This window comes from Xiphophorus couchianus, chromosome 15 (genome assembly GCF_001444195.1).
Source record: "Xiphophorus couchianus chromosome 15, X_couchianus-1.0, whole genome shotgun sequence".
NCBI classification, from domain to species: Eukaryota; Metazoa; Chordata; class Actinopteri; order Cyprinodontiformes; family Poeciliidae; genus Xiphophorus; species Xiphophorus couchianus.
Genome location: NC_040242.1, coordinates 4,440,529 through 4,461,408, shown reverse-complemented (window position 1 = coordinate 4,461,408; position 20,880 = coordinate 4,440,529). Strand labels below are relative to the sequence as shown.

Sequence of the window (20,880 nt, the reverse complement as noted above, 5' to 3'; positions counted from 1 at the left end):
ATGAGACCAGAGAACAGAGAGAAAATGAAGATTACATTTTTAATTTCCTCATAAAAGGCCGTCCACATTTAACTGCTAAAACCAGAAATCAGAGGGACGAAGGTGAAGAGGATGAGGAGGTAGAGGCGCTGCGGCGCCCCCTGCAGGGAGGCGCAGAAATAATTAGATGGAGTTAAATTATATTAACAAAAAACTTTTAATTTCATTTTCAACAAAATACATTTAAATATGAAAAAAACTCTAAATCGAGAAGAAGAGAACCACAGCAGCGCCAATTACACACTGACACCTAGTGGCCGTCCGAGGAACTACATCTGGGATTGTTTGGGAGAATTAGAAACTGTCTTTCCGTTTCCTGGAAGGAGTTCAGGAAAACTTGGAGCCCAGGAAAAGAAAAACGTCCAGTGAGTCATTTTGACGCAGAGATTTATGAAAAATAAAGCCACTAGTGAATGAAAACAAGCGAAGAACACCTTTAGGGCTGGAAACTGCAGAGCTTCCAGCCAAACGCTTCCTGGTAGCAGCTGGCACCAGAAACCTGCTGACTGGGCTCTTTCTGGATTCCTCTCTGGACCGGAGGAAAATACAAAAAAACAAAAGCAGGTGTAAATTTTGAATCAGCATATTTTGTACTGTGTGTGTAATTGGTCCCAGATGTGGACGGAGATAAGTTGTTTACTGGAAAAGTCCCATCCTGCTGAGGTCTGAGTGGAGCCGCAGATCGGCCTCCTCACTGGGATCAGATGTGTTTTCACTGCCATGATTAAAACCTGATTCTCAGCCTGGATTACAAAATAAAAGCTGTTTGGGAGCAGAAGGTCCTAGAAACCAACCCAGGTTAAAACAACATGATGTCTGAAAAGTTACAGTCAGAAACTCACAGCAATAAATAATAAAAATAATCCTGTCTTAAGAGAAACAATGGGTTCATTTTCAAAGTCACATTTTAACCAAGTGATTCATTTATTAATAAATGTCACAGATTCAAACTAAATATTTAGTTAGAAAGTTAGATATTTATGTTACTAACTAAATATTTAGCGTCAAGTTAAATATTTAGTTAGCAAGATAAAATGTAATCTTCCTAACTGAATATTATCTCAGTATTTAATCTTTATGTTATATAAAGACAACTAAATATTTATCGTCAACATAAATATTTAGCATGCTAGCTAATTGTTTAGCTTCAAACTCCAAATCTAGCTGTGAGCTAGCTACATATTTAACTACATCTCACCAAGCTAAACTAACTAAGCTAAATGTTTAGCTGCTAACTATTTATCAAGTTTTATTGAGCTAAATATTTAGCTTGGAACTAAATATTCAGTTAGCAAGCTAAATAAGTTACGTAGCAGCTCTGTTACATTTAGTTAAATATTTAGCTAGCTCAGATGTAAACATTTAGCGTGGGGCTAAATAGTTAGCTAAACATTTAGCCTAATGCGAAATATAGCAAACTAAATGTAACCTAAAGTCAGCAGTTCTGTTATATTTAGTTAAACATTTAGCTACTGCACAGCTAAATATTCAGTTTGGATCTAAATAATCAGTTGGTTAACCACAGATCCAGGACAGAGAAGTGGGAAAGATAATCAGGACGTTTCAGAAGTTTATGGACTAACGGGCCGGTTTGATTTAGCCTCTGCAGCCCAATCTGTGGAACCGAAACATGAGAATCCAGAACCCTGCAGACCCGGTTGGAGGAGCTGCTTCATGGCAGCTGATGGAGGTTTGATCACAGGAAGCCTCAGTTAGCGGTTAGCATCAGAATGTGAAGCAGCTTACAGTCAGTCATGTGACGCTCTGCAGTGATGGCGGCGCCAGGTGGCATCATGGCGGCGTCCTGCGGGCCAAACTGTTCCTCACAGCTGATGGAGACGGAGCCAGAACCATGGAAACAGTCATGATGTCACCCTGAGGATCTGCTGGTTGGACACAGAAACACTGAATTCAGACTCATCAAAACAGAAAAATGATTCTTTAATAAAAATCTCTGCTGATGTTTGAACGTTAAAAACGTTCAAAATGATCTGCAATAATCTGTTATTGTTATAATCAGAAGAAAATGGAGGCTCATATTTCAGTCTCATTTTCATTCATTCATAAATGTTAGTTTATAACTAAACAAACTAAAGAGCTAAATATTTAGTCTACAAGCACCTTGCAAACTAAATATTTAAGTTGGAGCTAAATATTTAGTGTCATACTTAGTTTGAAAGCAAATATTTAGCTAGTAAGCTAACTAAATGTTCAACTTGAAACTGACATTTATAAATGAACATTGTGAAAACATGACTTTTTTCTCTTGTAAAAGACTAAATAGATTATTGCTGTTATATAAAAGATAAACAGATTATTTTCTTTATAATCTGAAATTTAAGGCCTAAAAGCTGCAGCTTGTCTGTATTTCGTCCTTCATCTACACAGAAATCAGGTTTTATTCCACAAACAGACGTTAAACTTTTATTAAAGCTGGAGGTCAAACAAACATTTTCCTGGAAGGAAAATAAAAACCAGAATCTGTAGCAGAAACTCTGCAGTGCAGAGACAGAAAATGTGTTTTTGAAGCGTTTCCGTGACGACTGAGGTGGACCCCTGTCTGCCTGTGATATTCCTGGTTCTGCTCGGCGTCATCGGTTCACAGAGTCACGCTGCGATGCAACATGTTACCCGTCAGCACGCCTCCTGGCCTGGACCTGGCCTGGCCGCGGGCCCCGGGCCCCGGGCCGCGCTGGGCACCATGTGGGTCAGATCACTTCTCACCTCCATCTGATGAAGCTTCACTTTCTGTCCGGCTGAAACGTTTCTCCTGTTTCAGTTCCTGCAGCCTGAATCATCACCTGCCTCCACAGAGCCGAGGCATTTAGTTCAGTTATTTAGTTCAGTTGTTTAGTTCAGTTGTTTAGTTCAGTTGTTTAGTTCAGTTGTTTAGTTAAGTTATTTAGTTCAGTTATCTAGTTCAGTTATTTAGTTCAGTTGTTTAGTTCAGTTATCTAGTTCAGTTGTTTAGTTCAGTTGTTTAGTTCAGTTATCTAGTTCAGTTGTTTAGTTCAGTTGTTTAGTTAAGTTATTTAGTTCAGTTATCTAGTTCAGTTATTTAGTTCAGTTATTTAGTTCAGTTATCTAGTTCAGTTATTTAGTTCAGTTATTTAGTTCAGTTATTTAGTTCAGTTATTTAGTTCAGCGGAGCTGCAGGAGAAACGCAGGATGGCAGCTCTGAAACCTGAGGCGTTGATGTAAAGAAAGTCAAAGATTAACAGCAATAATTTGGATTATTTAGCCTCTTATGAGAGAAAAATGGAGAGAAAAAGTCAAATTTATTCATTCATAAATGTTACAGTTTCAAGCTAAATAATTGGTAGTGGGTTAATAAATATTTAGCTTCAAAATAAATATTTAGTTTGAAGCAAAAAATTTCAGCTTTAGTCTAAAGATTGTTAATCTTTAGTTAGCAAGCTAAATGCTAATTATTTAGGTAGCAAGCTAAATATTTAATTGGCAAGCTAAACAAGCCGAGTACTTAGTTTACAAACTAAATATTTAGTTTGTAAACCATTTCTATTATCACTCAGAGCTCTTCCTGCTGGAGGAAAATAGTTTATTCTTTATGTCAACATTCATGTTGATGTTTTTCATAAATACAGAATCTATAAATATGAGTCATGCTGTTCGGCCTGCCAGCCACTAGGGGGCGGCATTGCGGTGTCAGTTCCACATTTTCTCTAATATTTTATATGTGTTGTCTTTCTTTTGCCCAAATGTCTTCTGGCACACCGTTTCCTGGGTTGGGTTCTCTTCCTGCACCAACAGCCCAACATGCTGCCAATTCTCAGCATTTTTAAACTGAAGATGTTCGACTCAGTAGCTTTTCCACAGGTAGAAGGAAAACTCGGATAAACTAGTTTTGTTTGCCTTTGTGATCTACATGTCTGTGAATGGTGCTATAAAAATAACATTTTACTTACTTTTACTTTACATAGCATCTTTCAAAACAAATCACACAGAGCTGTGCAGAAGAAAACAAAAGATAATAAACTTCAGTACATCCAAATAGTTAATAAAAGCAGTGAAATATAAATTAGATGTTTTCTCAAACTAAAGGTCAAACTCCCCCAAAAACATGTTTCAGTTTTATTTAAAAATGACTGTTTTCCTTATTTTATTGTGCAAGTTTAACAGTAATTTGTTGAACAACTTATTCTGTTAAATGTTATGCACTTTTATTTAAGACCAAACTGCAGTTTAAAGAAATAAAACTGTCACCAGCAAAAAATGACTTGATTGGTTTTATATCTGATCACTTTGTTAAACATCCAACGTTTTTTCTTAATTCCATGTAAAGTCTTACTGAATCACAATGAAAAATAAATATTGAACTAAAACTGTTTATTATCTCGTTACAATGTAGTAGATATGATGGTCATAAAACACAATCAGCTCACTGCAAAACCTTTATTTTGAAAAGTATACAAAAGCTTTCTTTTGAAAGACCAGCAACACTTTATATACTTCTGGTTTAGATCCACCAACTTGCAATTCTCATGCTCTTATTTTGAAGTCTGTTTATACAGTAGATCTATTTCCTTTCCTCTTATTCTACTTTTCCCCCAATAACTTTATTTAAAACAAGATACACAATATTTAGTATTGCAATATCATTATAAGAATATGTAAATTATAAAGTCAAAATTAAATTGGTGCTGAAAGGTTTTAGTTTTTTAAGGGCAGATTTGATTTTAATTGCTTAACATTGTTTTCATTCCACATAAAATCTTATTGGTTAAAGTTAGTTTAGCATTAGCTTCCACTAAACGCTATATTTCTATAGCACGTTAGCATTAGCAGAACTGTTTATGATTGGTGCTGTAGTGTTAGCGTAGCTAACTTTTTAGTTAGCACTGGTTCCTTAAGGAATAGCTCCATTAGCTCAGAACAAACACTGTAAAAAGTTACAACACTTTGAACAGATACGTTTTTTCAGGTTCTTCATTGTGGCTTTCAGTAGAAGTTGCCCATCAAGGGCACCGACTTTCTGGACGAACCTTGGACAGAAACGAGCAGCAGGAGATTTTATGAAAGCACTCATGTTCCTTTAGGACACTAAGTGTTCTTCCAGAGGCAATAACAGAAATGAGACTTTACAGGGTCAGTTGGAGCCGCTGAGGCGTTCCTCAGGGTTCAGGCCCTCTCAGTATCCAAAGGTTTGTTTGATGGCCTGCAGATAAAAGCGCCTCCAGCCCTCCCTGGTGGTCTCCTCCTCTCCAGCAGGAACTCCTCGGCCCTCCAGCTCCAGCTCCGTCTCGTCTCCTCTGTCTACCAGCTCCAGCCTGATGGTGGCGCAGTGCTCTGATGGAGCAACCAGAGGACTCAGGCGATCTGCATGCAGCAGCAGCAACACTTCATGGCATCAGACTCACCGCTGGGCCAAGTCCTGAAGCGCCACCTCATCTCAATCCTCTGGCCTGGAACCTTCAGAGAGAAACCATCTGGTTACACCAACATGGAACAAATTAATGTCCGACAAGGACTGAGGCCTCACCAGCTCTGTGAACTCTCCACTGACGCTGCCGTCCAGAAGAAGGAACTTTCCTCCTCGCCGGGCATCAACAGTCGCTGCTGAGCGCGTAAACACCTGAACAAACTGGACAGAGCGCAGAAGAACCGCATCAGATGGCGCCCTCATGGGTCAGAACCTGGTTCTGAGGCCATTTGGAGGAAGGAAAGACATGCAGGATGTTGGCCAGTAGTGGGCGCTCTGCTGCTAATACTTTTTTTTAGAGCGCTTTAGAGCTTTGGCTAACTTTGAAAACATCTAGTGATCCCAGAATCTGGCCATGTTAGTGATAGTGTAGCACTTTAGCGTTAGCTTTCGCTAAGTGCCTTGTTGGTAGCCCTCAGAGGCAGTCTGGTATCCTGGGCTAACAACCCCAGTGGGGTTGTTAGCCCAGTGGGGATGGTACAGCGCTGCAGGGTAACTTAGCTAACATTTTAGTTAGCATCGGCCACCACCGTCTACCTGTGTGAGCTAACGCTTGGTGATTCCTTAGCTGGGTCCGTGTTGGTCGGTACCTCCTGGTTGATGAAGGTCCTGTAGAGTTCATCAGCAGAGGTCTGGAACGTTTCCCTCAGGCTGAAGCTGCAGGTCTGGATGCGAACACCTGTGGGACAGGTAGCCAGGCTGGATGAGCGCCTAGCGTCTGAGCTAACCTGAGGACAACATGGAGACGATGTTCAGGTCCAGTCAGAATCATCTGGGTCAGGACAACAGGTGGACTGTACCTGAGTTTTACCGGATTTGACCTGGTTCTTCTTGCTCGCCACAGGTGTGGATGGTTTCTGCCCGTCAGCAGTGGGAAGGATCATCCCCTGACTGAAATCTGAGAGGTTAAAGGTCACCTTTGCTGTGATGTTCATTATCCCCGCCTAAATACCTGATGGTGATTGTCTGTGGACGGCAGACCTGATTTAAGGTCACGGACGTACTGGCCCAGAACCCTGCGGACCTCCTTACCACCAGACCTCTTCATCAGGTCCAGCAGTGGGGTGCTGGGCTGGTCCTTACACAGAGACACCGAGATCTGGACCAAACGGAGCAACGCAACGTCAACAAGGCAGCTGGACGAGTGCTAGACTGAAGGTCAACTGACTCACGTCAAGGTCGTCTTCATCGTTCTCATCGGACAGGTTGGGGACGTCAATGGTCCCTCGGTACTTCAGTCCACTGCAGGACGTCCCTGGAATGGATGACATCATCAGTGTCGCCCTATCAGGAGCCTCGGTGGTGTTGCATCATCAGTGACATCACAGACCTAACCAGTTGGCCCTCAGTTGGAACTCATAGAAGAAGAAGAGTTTTCCTTTGCGGTTGTTGATGGATGCCTCTCCGTCCAGCCTGCTGACCTCTGTGACCTCGCAGACGCCCTCTGACCCCTCCACCCGGACGCCCAGCAGCAGCTGACGGAGGCGATCCGAGGACCAGGCCGTGACGTCCCGCTCCGTCCTGACAGGGAAGACGGCAACAGAGTGAACGAACTGGCTCCGCCCACCTCTGACATCACAGCGTTTAAAAATATCTGCACAAGTGCTGAGCTGCCGGGTCTCATAACGCTGCACCCTAAAATAACCGCTCCAGATTTACCCCTCGGGTCATTCTGGAGGGTTCTGCTTCTGTCCGAACGTTACTATGGAAACCAACATGGAGACCAGTTTCCATTGGCAGCTTCTACCTTCAGGTGCAGGAATTATTAGCATTTAGAAACTTCCATACAACTTTTAAAGGTGAAAATATTTCAACTCTCTAAGAGTAGAATTTCAAAATAAAAGCCTCACTCAGTGCTCAATGTTTCACTGACCAGTGCCAGTTGTTGACGTTGGTGGCATCAGCTCTTTCCTCAACGATCCACCGAGGGTCCCCTTCCCCCCACTTGGCCATCGATGATGGATAAACTCCGGACCGGATCGATCCAGAGAACCAGAACTGGACTGGGAGTCCCTCAGTCTGAGGTTTGACCCACAGCAGCTGAAACCGGAGCTGCTGCTCTCCATACAGACTTTCAAAATAAAACAGGTTGACAAAATAAAAGCAGCTTTGACGTTTCACACATCACCAGAAAGATTTTAAAAAATTGTTTTCCAAGTATTTAAATATCAGCCCATCTTAATAACAAAATATGGACGCCACAGATTCACAGAACTAGTTCTAAAGCTTTGACTGCCTCAGTTAAGGTCAAAGGTCAAGATTCAGCAATTAGAAAGAAGGAGAGGAGAGATGAAGAGGAACGATTTGTTCCTGTAGCGCCAATAACATCAAGAGAAGAAGAAAAGAAGAAGATTTGTTTCTGTCAAGGAAGGCAGCGTCTATCCACTACAACTCCCAGAAGGCCCTGCGCACCCGGAAACTGTGACGTCGAAATCCGGGAGAAAGTGAGGAGCAACGTCAGGTGAACAAGGTAATAACAGCTGATCGATCCTGATCGATAATTGTTTCATATCCAGCGGGTTTTATGAAGCCTGTCATTACGTCATTAAACCCCAAGATGACGTCACAGTTCCTGCCGTTTGTCACGGCGGGAAAAACTACTTAGATTGTTACGTTTCTGTTAGCCTGCTAGCATGCTAACAAATCAAAATACAGTCTGCCAGAATAAACTGCTGGCCCTGAACGCATCATCACAGCGTCGGGTCCAGTGTCAGCAGCAGAACCGGACCGTGTGTGAGTTAACTGGTCCGGAAAGGGTTCTGTAAGCTCGGTTTGGTTCTGTGTGTCCAGATGATGAAGAGTAAGGCGGACGAGGAAGACTACTGGAACAGCAGCAAGTACAACGCCTTCACTTTCGATGATGCAGATGATGAGCTGAGCGCGGTAAGACCGGAACCAGAACCAGAATCCAAAAGCGCGAGGAGAGGTTCGGGTTCCGTTTATGGAACAAAAACAGAAACAAAGCTGCTGAAAGTCCAGATCCTCCGGTTCTATGGCAAACCCTCAGTGTATTTAATGGTGTGAACCAACAGCTGGGGGGTTGACAAAATTACACACAGAAATATACAATGAAATACATATGTGTAATTATTTATATACGTATTATTGAATGATTAAAAACATAACATGCAATTAAAAAATTAAATGTCCTTTAAATAAAAAAAATTATATATATTAGCAATCCCTGGTTTAGATCAATGGCCTAGTCAAAGTCTAGACCCACTATTACAACTGAGAATCTGTAGCAAGATTTCTCATATGTTTTCCATCAATCTGAAGTTCTGCTGTTTTACAATAAACAATGGTCAGGTTGAATACAAATGCATGCCGCACTTTTCAGATTTTTATCTCTTTTTTTCCTCCTCACAGATTGAAGTTATCAAAAGTTATATTTTTAATCATGAATTGTTTCATTTTGACATCACGTTTTTATTTCCTGTTCTGGTTTCTGGTTTTCAGCTGAAGGAGACCAAGAAGGCGGTGAACAGTATCGGCCCCCTGCTGGCCGAAGACGGCGAGGAAGACTGGGAGCGGGTCAGCTGGAGCGGAGAACCTGTCGGCAGTAAGTCCGCCTCCCTCCCACCTGTTGGGGTTCCTCTGCTGATTGGCTGCTCACCTGTGGCTCCTGTGTGCTCAGGTATATCATGGTCAGTCAAAGAGATGGCGGCGTCCAATCAGAGGGCAGACAGAGAGCCCGCCTTCCCCAAGATCTCCACAGAAACGCCGTCGCTCAGCAAGAGCCAGTCGGGCATTTCTCTGAGTTCTCTGTTCAAAGGTGAGACCGTGATCAGGTCACGTGACCGGGAGGCGGGGCTAGCTGGTCAACAGGACATCATGCAGAATCAAATCTGGACCAACCAAAAATATGATTAATCGATGAAATCGATTTGTCACCCAGCTGGAGTGGTCATATGACCAACCTCTGCTCTGTTTCCAGGGAAACCAAAAGGAGGAAACCTGCAGACCTTCAACGACGGTGAGTCAGACGAACGAACGAACGAGTCAGTGAGTCACGTAGCGATGCTAACGTTGTTCTGTTTCAGTCCTCGGCGACTCGTCGCTACGCCTCTACACTCCTGAGCTCCGAAAACCCAAATCAGAGTACAAGGTAATCTGATTACAGTGTAATCTGATTACAGTCTGCCATCTGGTTTCTGTTGCTTTCCTCTTCATTTCTCTTGATGATGTCACTAGGATCTGGTCAGCGATTGGTCGGCAGAGGAGACGGTTCAGAGGCTGCAGCAGGGGAAGGTAAGTGACCCGGCGGCGTGCGCCGAGCGGGCCGACCAGAACCAGAACCAGAACCTCCCTGTTTGTGTCCCGCAGGGCGTGACTCTGGAGAAGTTTCGCTCCCTGCAGGACAAACTGCTGCTGCTGGACCTGGCCGTCGCCGCCCACGACGGGAACGCCATCACTGCCGTAAAGTTCCGACTCATCGTCACCGATCCGAAAAACTTTATTTATAACGACCCGATCACACGAAGCTGCTGGTTCTGACTTAATAAAAAACATTTTGTCAACATTATTGACAAGCAAAAGCAGAAAAATTAAATGAAATCAGTTAAATTATCATTCGGGCTAAAGTTAGCTTATTAATGAACATTTAGCTGTTAGCAAAACTCAAGTGTCAAAATTTTATTTAGAGAACTTTCATATACTCAATATTACATTTATTAATTTGAAGAAAAGTTCAAATAAAAAGGAAACAACATCTAATTACATTCAAAATCATTTCTTACATAGAAAATGATGCAGATTCCGGCTAGCTAGTAGCAGCAGCTATAAAGCTGAACATTTTGCTATATTGTTTAGTAAAAATATAATCCAGTTTTATAAACCAACATGTATCCTCAGGTCATGAATCATAAAAATTATCGCAATCAAAATAAACCAGTTGTGGAAGTAAATGCTAACATACGGCTAGCTAAGGCTAACAGTTGTGTTTTATGTTGGCATATCTTAATTTGGAGCAATATTTTAGAAAATATATTTAAATTAAGGCTGACATTCCTGAAAGTTTTAGATGGGTTAATAGAAACGATTAATGATTAAATATCGTCAGCTGATTTAGTAGCAGAGTGAAAACTTCCTGCCGACTTGTTGAAGTTGTTTGTGTTCGCAGGTTCTGATCTACCTGAAGAGGACGCTGTGTAAAGGTGCGTCTCTCCGTCGGTTCTGCTGCCGCCGGCTGAATGTCACATTCTCACCGTTTGGGTTTTTCTGCTCAGAGGTTTTATTTCGGGAGCTGGAGTCCAGGCAGACGGCGCTGAGGCACTTCATCCACTACCTGACAGAGAGCCGAGAGCAGAGGCTGCTGCTGGAGCTGCTGAGGTCTGGACTCACCTGGACTCACCTGGACTCACCTGGACTCACTTGAACTCTATTTGTTTGTTTGCATCTCATTTCTTCTTCTTCTGCTCCTCAGGGCGTTGGGCCGGACGGAGGAAGCTGCTGTAAGTCGTCAGCTGTAAAGACTAGCCGCCCGATGGACGCTGACCTGCTGCAGGGCGGCCATCTTGGAGGGTTTTCTGTTTGATATTTAATCAATCATAACTCAAATTCACACAGCTATCATAGCCATGTGAATAAGCACATGTTTGTTTTCTTTAAAAGTATTTTTGAATTGGATCCATTCGTGGTTTATTATGTTTAAACATTATTAGTGGGGTTAACAAAATAAAATAATATTAACAAAATATTTTTATTTGATGCATGATAAGCATTTTATAAACAACACATCAAATCATGTTTAGTTTTTTAGTAAGATACTAAACATAGTTTTAGTGTTGAACAGAAATATCCAGCAGTGCTGAAGCATCTTCTGCTGTTAGCTTAGCCAACCTCTCCAAGATGGCCGCCGTATTTCCATCGTGGGGTCTACTCTTTATTATGCTTATGGTGATGGTACACGCTCGTTAGACGAACGAATTTGCCTGACTGTCTGTCTCCATGGTAACAGCTGCTGCAGTATAAAGACTACAAGAACATAGCGGATGAGAACAAGAGGCGGGACTTCCTGAAGAGCTGCCTGAGGTGAGGAAGGAGGGAGGGAATGAATGGAGGAATGACGAGGAATTTGTAGAAGAGAAATGAAAATGGAAGAAATTATAAATAATTCAGGAAGTGTTTGTTTGTTTGTTTGTTTGTTTACGTTCTGATGAGTTTTGTTGGTTTCCAGCCTCCAGTTTGGCGGCGAAGATGGAAATCACGTTCAGGATCACTACACCCTGCTGGAGCGGCAGATCATCATCGAGGTCAGAACCGGGTCAGACTGGTTCTGACTGCACACCATAAATATTAGACAAGCGCCCCCAAGTGGTCAGATAAATATTAGCTGAGTTATTCTGTTGCACTGTAAGACTTAAGCATCCTGAGGCGAGTGAAGCAAAGCGTAATCTGATGTTAACCACCCAGTCTACCTGCTCCCAGTCTCCTCCCAGTCTGCTCCCAGTCCACCTGTTGATGCTCCTTGTGGTTCTGCAGGCGGCCGACCGGAAGGCGGAGCGGGAAGGAAAGCTGGAAGTCTTCCAGAAGTTTCCCAGAAAAGCCTCCATCCTCAACATGCCGCTCATCACCACCCTGTACTACTGCTGCTTCTACCACTACAACGAGCCGGAGGTCAGGCCCAGACTGGGATCCAGCTGGTTAACTGGGAGGATTTGGGTCAGTTGACCCGGATCAGCTGAACTTCCTGTTTTTCTGTCTTCAGGGAACCTTCAGCAGCCCGCTCAATGTCCGGCAGACATTCAAGGTGAGACGCGTTTTCTCTCTTTCCTGTGACCTCTGACCTCTGCCGCGGTGGCTAACGCTGTCCCTCAGATCTCGGAGAAGCAGTACTTCACGACGGCGCTGGCGGCGCGGGCCAAGCTGAAGAACTGGACGGACGTGGACGCCATGTTTAACTCCAGGAACTGGCTCGGCTTCTCCAAGAAGAAATCTCCGCTCAGCTTCCAGCGCGTCGTCGACATCCTGCAGAAAAACTCCGCCCCCACGCGGGTGAGTGGGCGGAGCACCATAATGTTTATGATGCCAACTATGGCAAGCCGTTTTAACATACAATCAGTTTTACCGCACTTACATTCAAAATATCTGAAATTGCTTTATGACTACATATTATTAAATTAAATTGTTTCTAATTCTAATTTGATTGGACAGAAACCTGACAGAATTACATTCTGCCTGGTGGAACAACAGAAGATTTACTGTTGAGTTGTTTGTAGGCTTCAATCAAAGAATCACTGACTACTGAAGAAAATATTTCAGATATCTTCAACTAAATTGTGACTAGTCATAAAGTAACTTCAAGTTCTCATTTTTAGTTTTAACTAGTCATAATTCTAATTGATGAAATCTTAAATTACCATTCTGGATAGTTAAAATGCATTCTTAGATATCTAGAATAATTACAGATAGTCATATTAAACTGATTTTATGTTAAAATGGCCTGCCATATTCCATGCTAACGCTGCCGGTTGCTAACAGGTGCTACAGGAATACGTCGGACTCGTTAGCGACGCGGAGCTGAGGATCGGATTGGCTCAGAAACATAAATGCCACGACATCGTCATCAACGTGAGTTCTCTGATTGGCTGCTGGCCGTAGCCGTGTAAACCAATGAAAACGCAGGGGGCGGGGCTTTGACGTTTCCTCTGCCTGTTGGTTAATCAGACGTACCGAGACATGAAGGACCGGCAGCAGCTGGCGGAGTACCGGAAGAAGGTGGAGCGCGGGTCGGCGGAGGAGCGGAAGATCGACGAGTTGCTCAGCAACCAGGTGAGGTAGAGGAGGAAGAGGAAGAGTGTTACGGTTTTGGTCACGTGACTCATCTGGTCTGCTTCTTCGTTCACAGCAAATCCGATGGAAAAACTGAGGACTTTTATTGTGAAACTCAAGTGCCAGCTTCCTGTTTGAGACTGCAAACCAATGAAGCAGAAAGTGGGCGGAGCCAATACTTCCCGCCGAATCGTCGCCAAGACTTCTGTCGCCGTTTCCTGGAAAACTTTAAAAATCCAAAATAAAAAGAGCAAAACTGTAAAAACAGAAAGAAAGAGAGGACGTGATGGTCCAGTCGGGTCAGAACCGGTTCTGGTTCTGAGTCCATGTTTACGTCATATTAACCATGTCTGTGTCTTACAGAAGAAAAACTGTTAAAAAACATGAAGTATGAAGAAATAAAGTGATTTTTTAAAATCAAAACTGCAGAGGAAAAATGAATAAAGGTCGATAATAAAGGCTGCAGTGATGTCAGAGCTCCAGCAGAGGGCAGCAGCCTCCACCAGGTGAACACACCTGAACATCCCAGAAACTAATTTTATTATACTGGAGGAAACAGATTAGAATATGCTCTATATGAACGCACTTTATATTTAATGTGGTGCTAAAATGTTTTAGTGTTTCTGTTTTAAGAGCAAAATTCACAGAAAATCTCATTTTAAGGCATTTTACAAAACAAACTGGTCATTTTCTGAAACCTTGAGTCCCATAACGTGGTACAGATAAAAAAATATTTACTAGTCATATTTCATCACACAGATTTATTTTGCAGTTTTGCATATTTTGCAGTTTTACATGTAAAGAAAATCACAACAGGAAAACTGAACTGAGATTTTGTTCATTTTTATAAAGTTAACAGAAGAGATTTCCTGTCATGGCTCCAGTTCTCCCTGATGCAACGCACGTCTTCCTTCCACTCAATTTTATGTTAGTCTGCTTGGACACAGAACAATCAGCTTCTTTCTAGCGATGAGTTGATTAGCACATTTAGCAGTACGATCACAGATTGACTGACAGCGTTAAGCCCCGCCTCCTGCCTCTGATTGGCTGTTTTTGGTACATTTTTACAAAAGGTAAATAATGCAACTTTAATTATTGCACTATTGTATAAATATTGTAAATGTCTTAATCTGTACTAGTAAAAAAAATCACAACATAATTTCAGTTCTAATAAAATCCAAATTCCTCGTCCTGGAAGCTCGAGGCGACTGTGGGACGGAACGGCCAGCCGCCATTTCCTGTCACCAACCGTTAAACAGCAGAAACAGAACCGGAGCTGGCGAGGAATAAACCATCTCAGGTCACCATGGTAACCGCAGGTCAGACCGTCTCCATGCTGCGCCAGCTGCAGCCACCAGGTGCCGCAGCGGCAGCGTTTTCCCGCTGCTGACTCGAACATGAAGACCCGGAGGAGGAGGGGGCATCGTGACGGCGTGATGACGGCAGTGACGTCACCCAGGCGGTTTCTGTGAAGGGACGGGACCCGTCGCTTCATTCAGGAGCAGCGCGAGCGCAGAAGAGGACCACGCGCAGCTTCACAGGTGAGTTTTTACCTGCAGCAGCAGGACGCAAGCTGATCGATCAGCTTTATTGGTTCATATCAATAAAACTGAGAAATGATGAGAAAATCTGAGGAAACAAAGAGAACAGATGAAGCTCATTAAATATTAACATTTTTACCGTCATGATGCTCAAACGAATCTTATCTGAAATATTAAAGCAGCTTCAGATCATTTCAGTGTTTATTTACCTCATTATGTAAAGAAAAGTCATTAAATCAGTTGCTGATAATCACCGTTATTTATTTATTGAAAAAATAAATAAATTGTGACAAAGAATCTGAATTTGATCTCAGCATTTGGATGATTTAATTACATAAAAACGGGAAAAAAGGACAAGAATTAACGTTCATATTCACTAAGATGTTTTACTGAAGCGTTTTTACAAATGTTGGGTTGATAAACTACATAAAATGTCCATTAATGAGCCAATCAAATATTTAATCTCTTTGTACGGAAATGTTTTCCTCTGCATGGAGTTATTATGCAGTTTTTCAACATAGAAAATGATTTTTTCTCTTCAGATCATGGAGAAAAACTCAAGTCTCAACATTATTTATTTAAAAACTGAGGCTGGAAGAATCACTGAAAGCTGAAACTACAGGAAATAAAACTGAAACCGAAAAGGACAAAATTATATATTTATAAAGTAAAAAGTCTCCAGTACAGAACATCTGATTTAATATTTTACAACGATGCTTTCAGAAAAAAAAAATAATAAAGTTACATAGAAATGCGAGCATTAAATTATCATATATAAATATAAATATATATAATCTGCTGTCTGGTTAAGCTTGTTTTCCTTGTGGCCAGAAAAGTCGTGATGCTCCATAATAAAATTACTGAAGTGAAAGTAAAAATACTCCTAAAGGTTTTTTTTTTAATCAAAAAGTTTCTTCATGTAAATGTAACTGAGTAAATGTAACTAGTTACTTCCCACATCTGGTCAGAAGTTAAAGGGAAATGTGGTTTTAAAGAAGAAGAACCACCAGAACCACCAGGCGATGTGGATCATCTCTTGGTCCAGATTTTTCTGCTTCTCCTGGACTGCCAGTCTGGTTCCACCGGGTTCTGGAGGTTCTGTTGGAACTTGATAAATCAGCTTTTTATAAACTTTTTCTCCTCATCAAATCAAACCTGGAGCTTTGCTTTGATTCTTTCATGTCTGAGAAATCCATTTATCTCCATGGAAACCATTCAGCTGTAAAACGCTGGGTGGACGTAGCCCCGCCTTCAAGGCGCAGCTCCTCCCCCACTCAGCTCCTTCAGACTAGCCAGCAGCAATTAGCAAACAGCTGCTGCTCAGAGCAGCGCTGCTAAAAACATCAGAGGAAATGCGGGCGCTGTGGTGGAGCAGCGGTTGTGAAGGCCTCAGTCCTCAACTCGGCCGTCGCTGGTTTGATTCCCGGCCTGGCGACCTTTGCCGCGTGTCTTTCTCTTCTCTCATTAAGCTCTTTCCTGTCAATTCACCATCAAATAAAGACTAGAGCCGATAAAACCTTTTAAAAAAAACCTCAGAGGAAATGACGAGAGGAGGACGGTCCATCCATCGCCTGCCCTACTCCAGCATCTCTCTGCTGGATATCATCTCTGCGCTTCAGCTACTGAGCTGTTAGCATGACGGTCAGGAAGCTGTCACACAGCAATGATCTTCAGTCAGAGGCCTCTCCAGAATTGTTGCAAAACTGACAGCTACTGGAGTTTCATTTAGTTTTCATCTTTGATAAAGTTTATTTTTGTTATCTGAACTGTCATGCAAGCAGACGTTAGCCTGGTTGTTGAGCAGAAAACCCCCAGGCTGGACTTGACAGGAAGATGTTGCTCATCCCTTAGCAGAAGTTCTGACTTCAGAGGTGATGCAACAGAAGAAATGACTCCCACGATTCAGTGACGCAGCTTCATCTGCTTCAAACGGGAAAAAAACGTCCTCAGAAACGCACCGGCACCACAGCTTGAGAACCACGGCTCTAAGTTTGTATTTTATTGTATCTGCAGGATCAGTGAGTCAAACCATCAGAGGAGAAGGAAACGAGGCGACCGTCACTACTTATGTTTTGAGGAAACTGCGGCTGAGTGACCCGTTTGTCTCAGAAAACTGATCCGTCCTGGATTTATTAAAAAAACTTTCCAGTTACACCAGAGAAGCAAAAGACGAAGAAGACGAAGAAGACTGGACATTAAATGAAGGTAAAATCTTTTCATTTGGTTAGTTTGGGGTTTTATTTATCAGACTTAATGGAATCTGGAGGTTTCACCCGAATATTAGTTAAATATGAAGCAGGAAAGAAAACTTAAAACAGCTTCACTGATTGGAAGACCATAAAGATGCAGAACAAGCCCACATCATCACTGCACCACCACCGTGCTTTATAGTTACATACTGCTGCTCTTTATTTAACTTCATTTCAATAATGTTTGTCTTAATAACAGAAGAGATAAAGTCATAATTTACACGGTTTAATGTTTATAAGTGCTGTAAAAGGTGAACTCCCTTCAGAAATACAACATAAACTTGTTTCCTAACCAGAGTTAGTCTGGTTTTGAATCTTCCTGCCAGAATCAAAGCAACATCCTGTCTGACACGAACTCTGAGCTCTGAGTTAGAAAAACGTTGATCTGACCTCAAAGTTTCCAGCAGAATCAAAAAAAATCCCTGACAGATTTTGCAGAGGCAGCTTGTTGTGAAAGTGACAGATTTTACCGTCAGCAGTTTGTCACCTTTTTCTAAATATGGAAACAAAGACATGAAGGTGAGAATCAGCCGCTGACGTCTGAAAGGTGGCCATTTTTAAGCTCAAATATTTTTATTTTTGTAATAAAAATCATAAAATTACATTGAGCTACATTGAAAATTCTTTTATTCCAAAGGAAAATTTAATGTAACTGGTTTCACTCATGTTGTTCTACGAGTTGTGATGAATGCTGTGGGCAGGGAGGATTTCCTGTAGCAGTCTGAAACACAGCGACCTTCTTCTTCTGCTTTGCCGTTTCTAATGTCGACTTTGAGCTGCTTCTGTTTACGCCTCAATCATTTCCTGTCTTCCTCCCTGAAGGTGGTTTTCCAGTTTAAGTGCTCCTGTAGCTCAGTGCTGATGCAGGGATGGTTGTTAGCGAAGCATCTCACTGCGGCTGGCACAGAGCGATCCGATCTGTGGCCTCAGAACAGCCCAGCAAGGATCCTTCAGCTTCCTGTGTCCATCCATTTCCTGAGCAGAAAAACAAGATTGTGATCCGATTTTCCCAGAGGAGTTCTTTCTTTGGAGATAAATGAATACTTGATATTAGCATAAAGCAAATCTAACGTTGTGTTTTCTTTGGTAGAGTCTGACTAACTGTTGAACAATTGGGAGTGCAGCAGAGTGAGGCCCGATTTAAGTCACCAGATTTACCACTGAAATGTTGCGGTTTGGTGTTAGTAGTTAGCAGCAACTGAAATGACATCCCGCCCTCAGCAGAGGCTGAAGGATGAATGTCAGCGGTTGCCAAATTGACACAATATGGTAACATGACTTACACCAGAAAAAATAAATCAGATTTAATATCAGAAAGTCAAAAAATGTGATCAACAGAAGAATGATTTGGATAATTTCACTTAAAGCTCAGCTGCTTTTTTATTTGACCTCTTATTTACATCCAGACAGGTGAGTCCGACTCACCTGTCTGTCCTGAACTCTGGTCCTTTAATCTACAGACTAACATGAAGCATAAGGAGCAGCAACGAGGCTCCAGCAGCTCCAGGTTTGGTTCTGAAAGTGGACCTGGTATCTGAAATCTGCTTGTTTCCTGTTTCAGACGTGCAGCAGCTCATGTGAACAAACTCACTCAGACGAGCTTTACAGGAGAAACAGCAGCAGATAGTGATGCTACAGAAACAGGAACTTCTGTGGCTGTGAGGTAAAGAGCCGCAGTGACAGAAAGAGGAACAGCAAAGACTTTATACTGAGATCGGTTATTTCTGAAGGATGTTTAATGTTAGCTCTTCCTCCATCTCTAGAATTCACTATTAGCTCTGAAACCGGCAGGTTCACTCTCTGATTCTTCGCTCAATATGAAAGTAAAGAACCTTAAAAACCAGTGACAAGGCAACTTTATTTTATAGCATCTTTCAGCCAAAGACACTCAAACTACTGATAAAAAGACATTAAAAAGAGACATTAAGAAAAACAAACTGATTAAGATTTTCAATAAGTGGAAGCGTATAAATATTGAAATATTGAAGACGAGAGAACCGAGGACTGAACCTTGGGGAACTCCACAGATAATTTTATTCAGCTATGGTTCCATCAGACAGGCGGGGTTTCAGATTTAACACTTTCCTGTTTTCTCTCCAGATGTTGACCCCATGCTGTGATGGCTGACCTTACCCTGCGGTTGGTCTGATCGCCGTTGATCCGGTCGCCTTCTGGTTGGGCAGCGAACTCTGGAGACGCCAACCCTGGGATCGGCTTTCTTCCTACAGACTCTATTCCTGATTGGCCAGTTGTCTGAAGAGACCCTTGGATTTGATTGGCTACCATGCTGAACGTCACAGGCGGGTTCTCGGTGAACCAGAGCTCAGTCAGCTGTGAGAGGCCGTACGGCGACGACCGGCTGCCGCTGCTGGTTCTCTACATCGTCGTTCTGGTCGTCGGTCTTCCCGCCAACGTGTTGACTCTCTTCCTCACCTGGCAGCAGGTGCGCAGAAAGAACGTTCTTGGTGTCTACCTGTGGAGCCTGTCGTTGTGCGACCTGACCTACCTGTTCACGCTGCCGCTCTGGGCGGACTACGTCAACAACGGTCACGAATGGCGATGGAGCTCGACGGTCTGCAAGCTGACGGGCTACATCTTCTTCACCAACATGTACATCAGCATCTTCCTGCTGTGCTGCATCTCCTGTGACCGGTACTGGGCGGTGGCCTACAGCCTGGAGTCCCGCGGTCAGCGGCGGCTGTGCCACGCCGTGGTCATCACGGTGGTCATCGTCCTGGTGGTGGCTTTGGGCCACACCGCCGTCTTCACCATGAGGGAGGGAAACGTTAAAAGCTCGAAGCGCTGCTTTGAGCCGACCCAGAGCAGCGTCAAGGTGATGGGCTTCAACTACGCCCGCTTTGTGATCGGCTTCCTGCTGCCGCTGCTGCTGCTGGCGGTCACCAACCGCCGCGTCTTAACCAACGTCCAGCGTAGCACGGGCCTCCACGGCGACCAGAAGCGGCGGGTCCGGCGGCTGGCGGTGGCTGTGGTGCTGCTGTTCCTGGTCTGCTTCGCGCCGTACCACCTGATCCTGCTGGCCCGGGCCGTCATCACCCAGTTCCCCCAGCTGGTGGGCACGCCCTGCCTGTTTGAGGAGACCATGTACTCGTCCTACACCATCTCCCTCGGCCTGTCCACCATCAACAGCGCCGTCAACCCCATTCTCTACGTCCTGTCCAGCAACAACATCCGCAAGGAGTGCCGCCGCGGACTCACGCAGATCTGCGTGTCGGCGTGCCACGGACCGTCGACCAACAGCAGCCAAATCAAATCCTTGGAGCTGAATGCCGGAACCGATACCGAGAGACATCCGGTTGGACCAGAAGAAACCTTAGAGACCAGATAGAAACGGTTCCTGGCTGGACTGGTGAGTCCACAGGGTCTCTGCAGTCTAAAGGTTCACACCGGTCCTGTTCAGGCCGCTTTAACCCGACTCCAGTCCGTTTGTCAAGAAAGTCCGGTTCGGTTGGTGAAGTGTGAACGCTAACTGATCTCGCTAACTGGGTTCTGTTGAAGTGAATTCTGGTTCGGTTTGAATGTGAACACCAAGCGGACCAGAGAGCGCTCCAAAAGCAGGAAGTGGACTACAGCGCAGGGCATTCTGGGCAAGTACAACCTGCTAGCCTAGTAGCACTAGCAGCAGAAATGGCTCCTGGTCTTTAGCCAAAGACTAAAGAGAAATCCTCCAGCCGCTAAAATCTGACGCCTCCATCTTGTTTCCATCTGGTGAAACAGGAAGTTGCTCTCAGTCTCTTCAGAGGTTTCTGTGCCGTTTCCTTCAGTGGTTCTTGGTGCAGCGCCCCCACAGGCCAGGAGGGGAACAGGTTGGTTTGACTCA

At 43.5% G+C, this 20,880-nt stretch overlaps 3 protein-coding genes across 4 annotated transcripts; 2 read left to right on the top strand and 1 right to left on the bottom strand.

Moving 5' to 3' along the window:
- Positions 1-4,371: 4,371 nt before the first annotated feature.
- On the bottom strand, positions 4,372-7,571 carry LOC114158287 (activator of 90 kDa heat shock protein ATPase homolog 1-like). Of its 2 annotated transcripts, none has more exons than XM_028039649.1 (9): positions 7,353-7,571; positions 6,810-7,000; positions 6,652-6,734; positions 6,461-6,578; positions 6,280-6,377; positions 6,070-6,207; positions 5,540-5,641; positions 5,418-5,469; positions 4,372-5,346 (listed from the first exon to the last, which is right to left on the bottom strand). In XM_028039649.1, exons 1-9 carry the CDS (start codon positions 7,430-7,432, stop codon positions 5,189-5,191), a joined length of 1,020 nt encoding a protein of 339 aa, XP_027895450.1. In that variant the 5' UTR covers positions 7,433-7,571; the 3' UTR covers positions 4,372-5,188. The 2 variants fall into 2 exon arrangements, with proteins under 2 accessions (XP_027895450.1, XP_027895451.1); XM_028039650.1 differs by having other exon boundaries at positions 5,209-5,346; positions 6,017-6,207; positions 7,353-7,482.
- A 254-nt stretch (positions 7,572-7,825) lies between these two features.
- On the top strand, positions 7,826-13,675 carry vipas39 (VPS33B interacting protein, apical-basolateral polarity regulator, spe-39 homolog). The gene is made up of 19 exons (XM_028039644.1): positions 7,826-7,949; positions 8,270-8,362; positions 8,939-9,041; positions 9,117-9,254; positions 9,417-9,455; positions 9,523-9,587; positions 9,674-9,730; positions 9,806-9,898; positions 10,602-10,635; positions 10,708-10,810; positions 10,905-10,932; positions 11,439-11,512; positions 11,658-11,733; positions 11,963-12,097; positions 12,189-12,230; positions 12,299-12,475; positions 12,962-13,051; positions 13,148-13,252; positions 13,329-13,675. Exons 2-19 carry the CDS (start codon positions 8,270-8,272, stop codon positions 13,347-13,349), a joined length of 1,473 nt encoding a protein of 490 aa, XP_027895445.1. The 5' UTR covers positions 7,826-7,949; the 3' UTR covers positions 13,350-13,675.
- A 373-nt stretch (positions 13,676-14,048) lies between these two features.
- gpr132b (G protein-coupled receptor 132b) lies at positions 14,049-20,735 on the top strand. Its single transcript, XM_028039648.1, has 3 exons — positions 14,049-14,793; positions 16,807-16,998; positions 18,604-20,735. The coding sequence occupies exon 3, from the start codon at positions 19,327-19,329 to the stop codon at positions 20,386-20,388; it is 1,062 nt and encodes a 353-aa protein (XP_027895449.1). The 5' UTR covers positions 14,049-14,793; positions 16,807-16,998; positions 18,604-19,326; the 3' UTR covers positions 20,389-20,735.
- Positions 20,736-20,880: the final 145 nt, after the last annotated feature.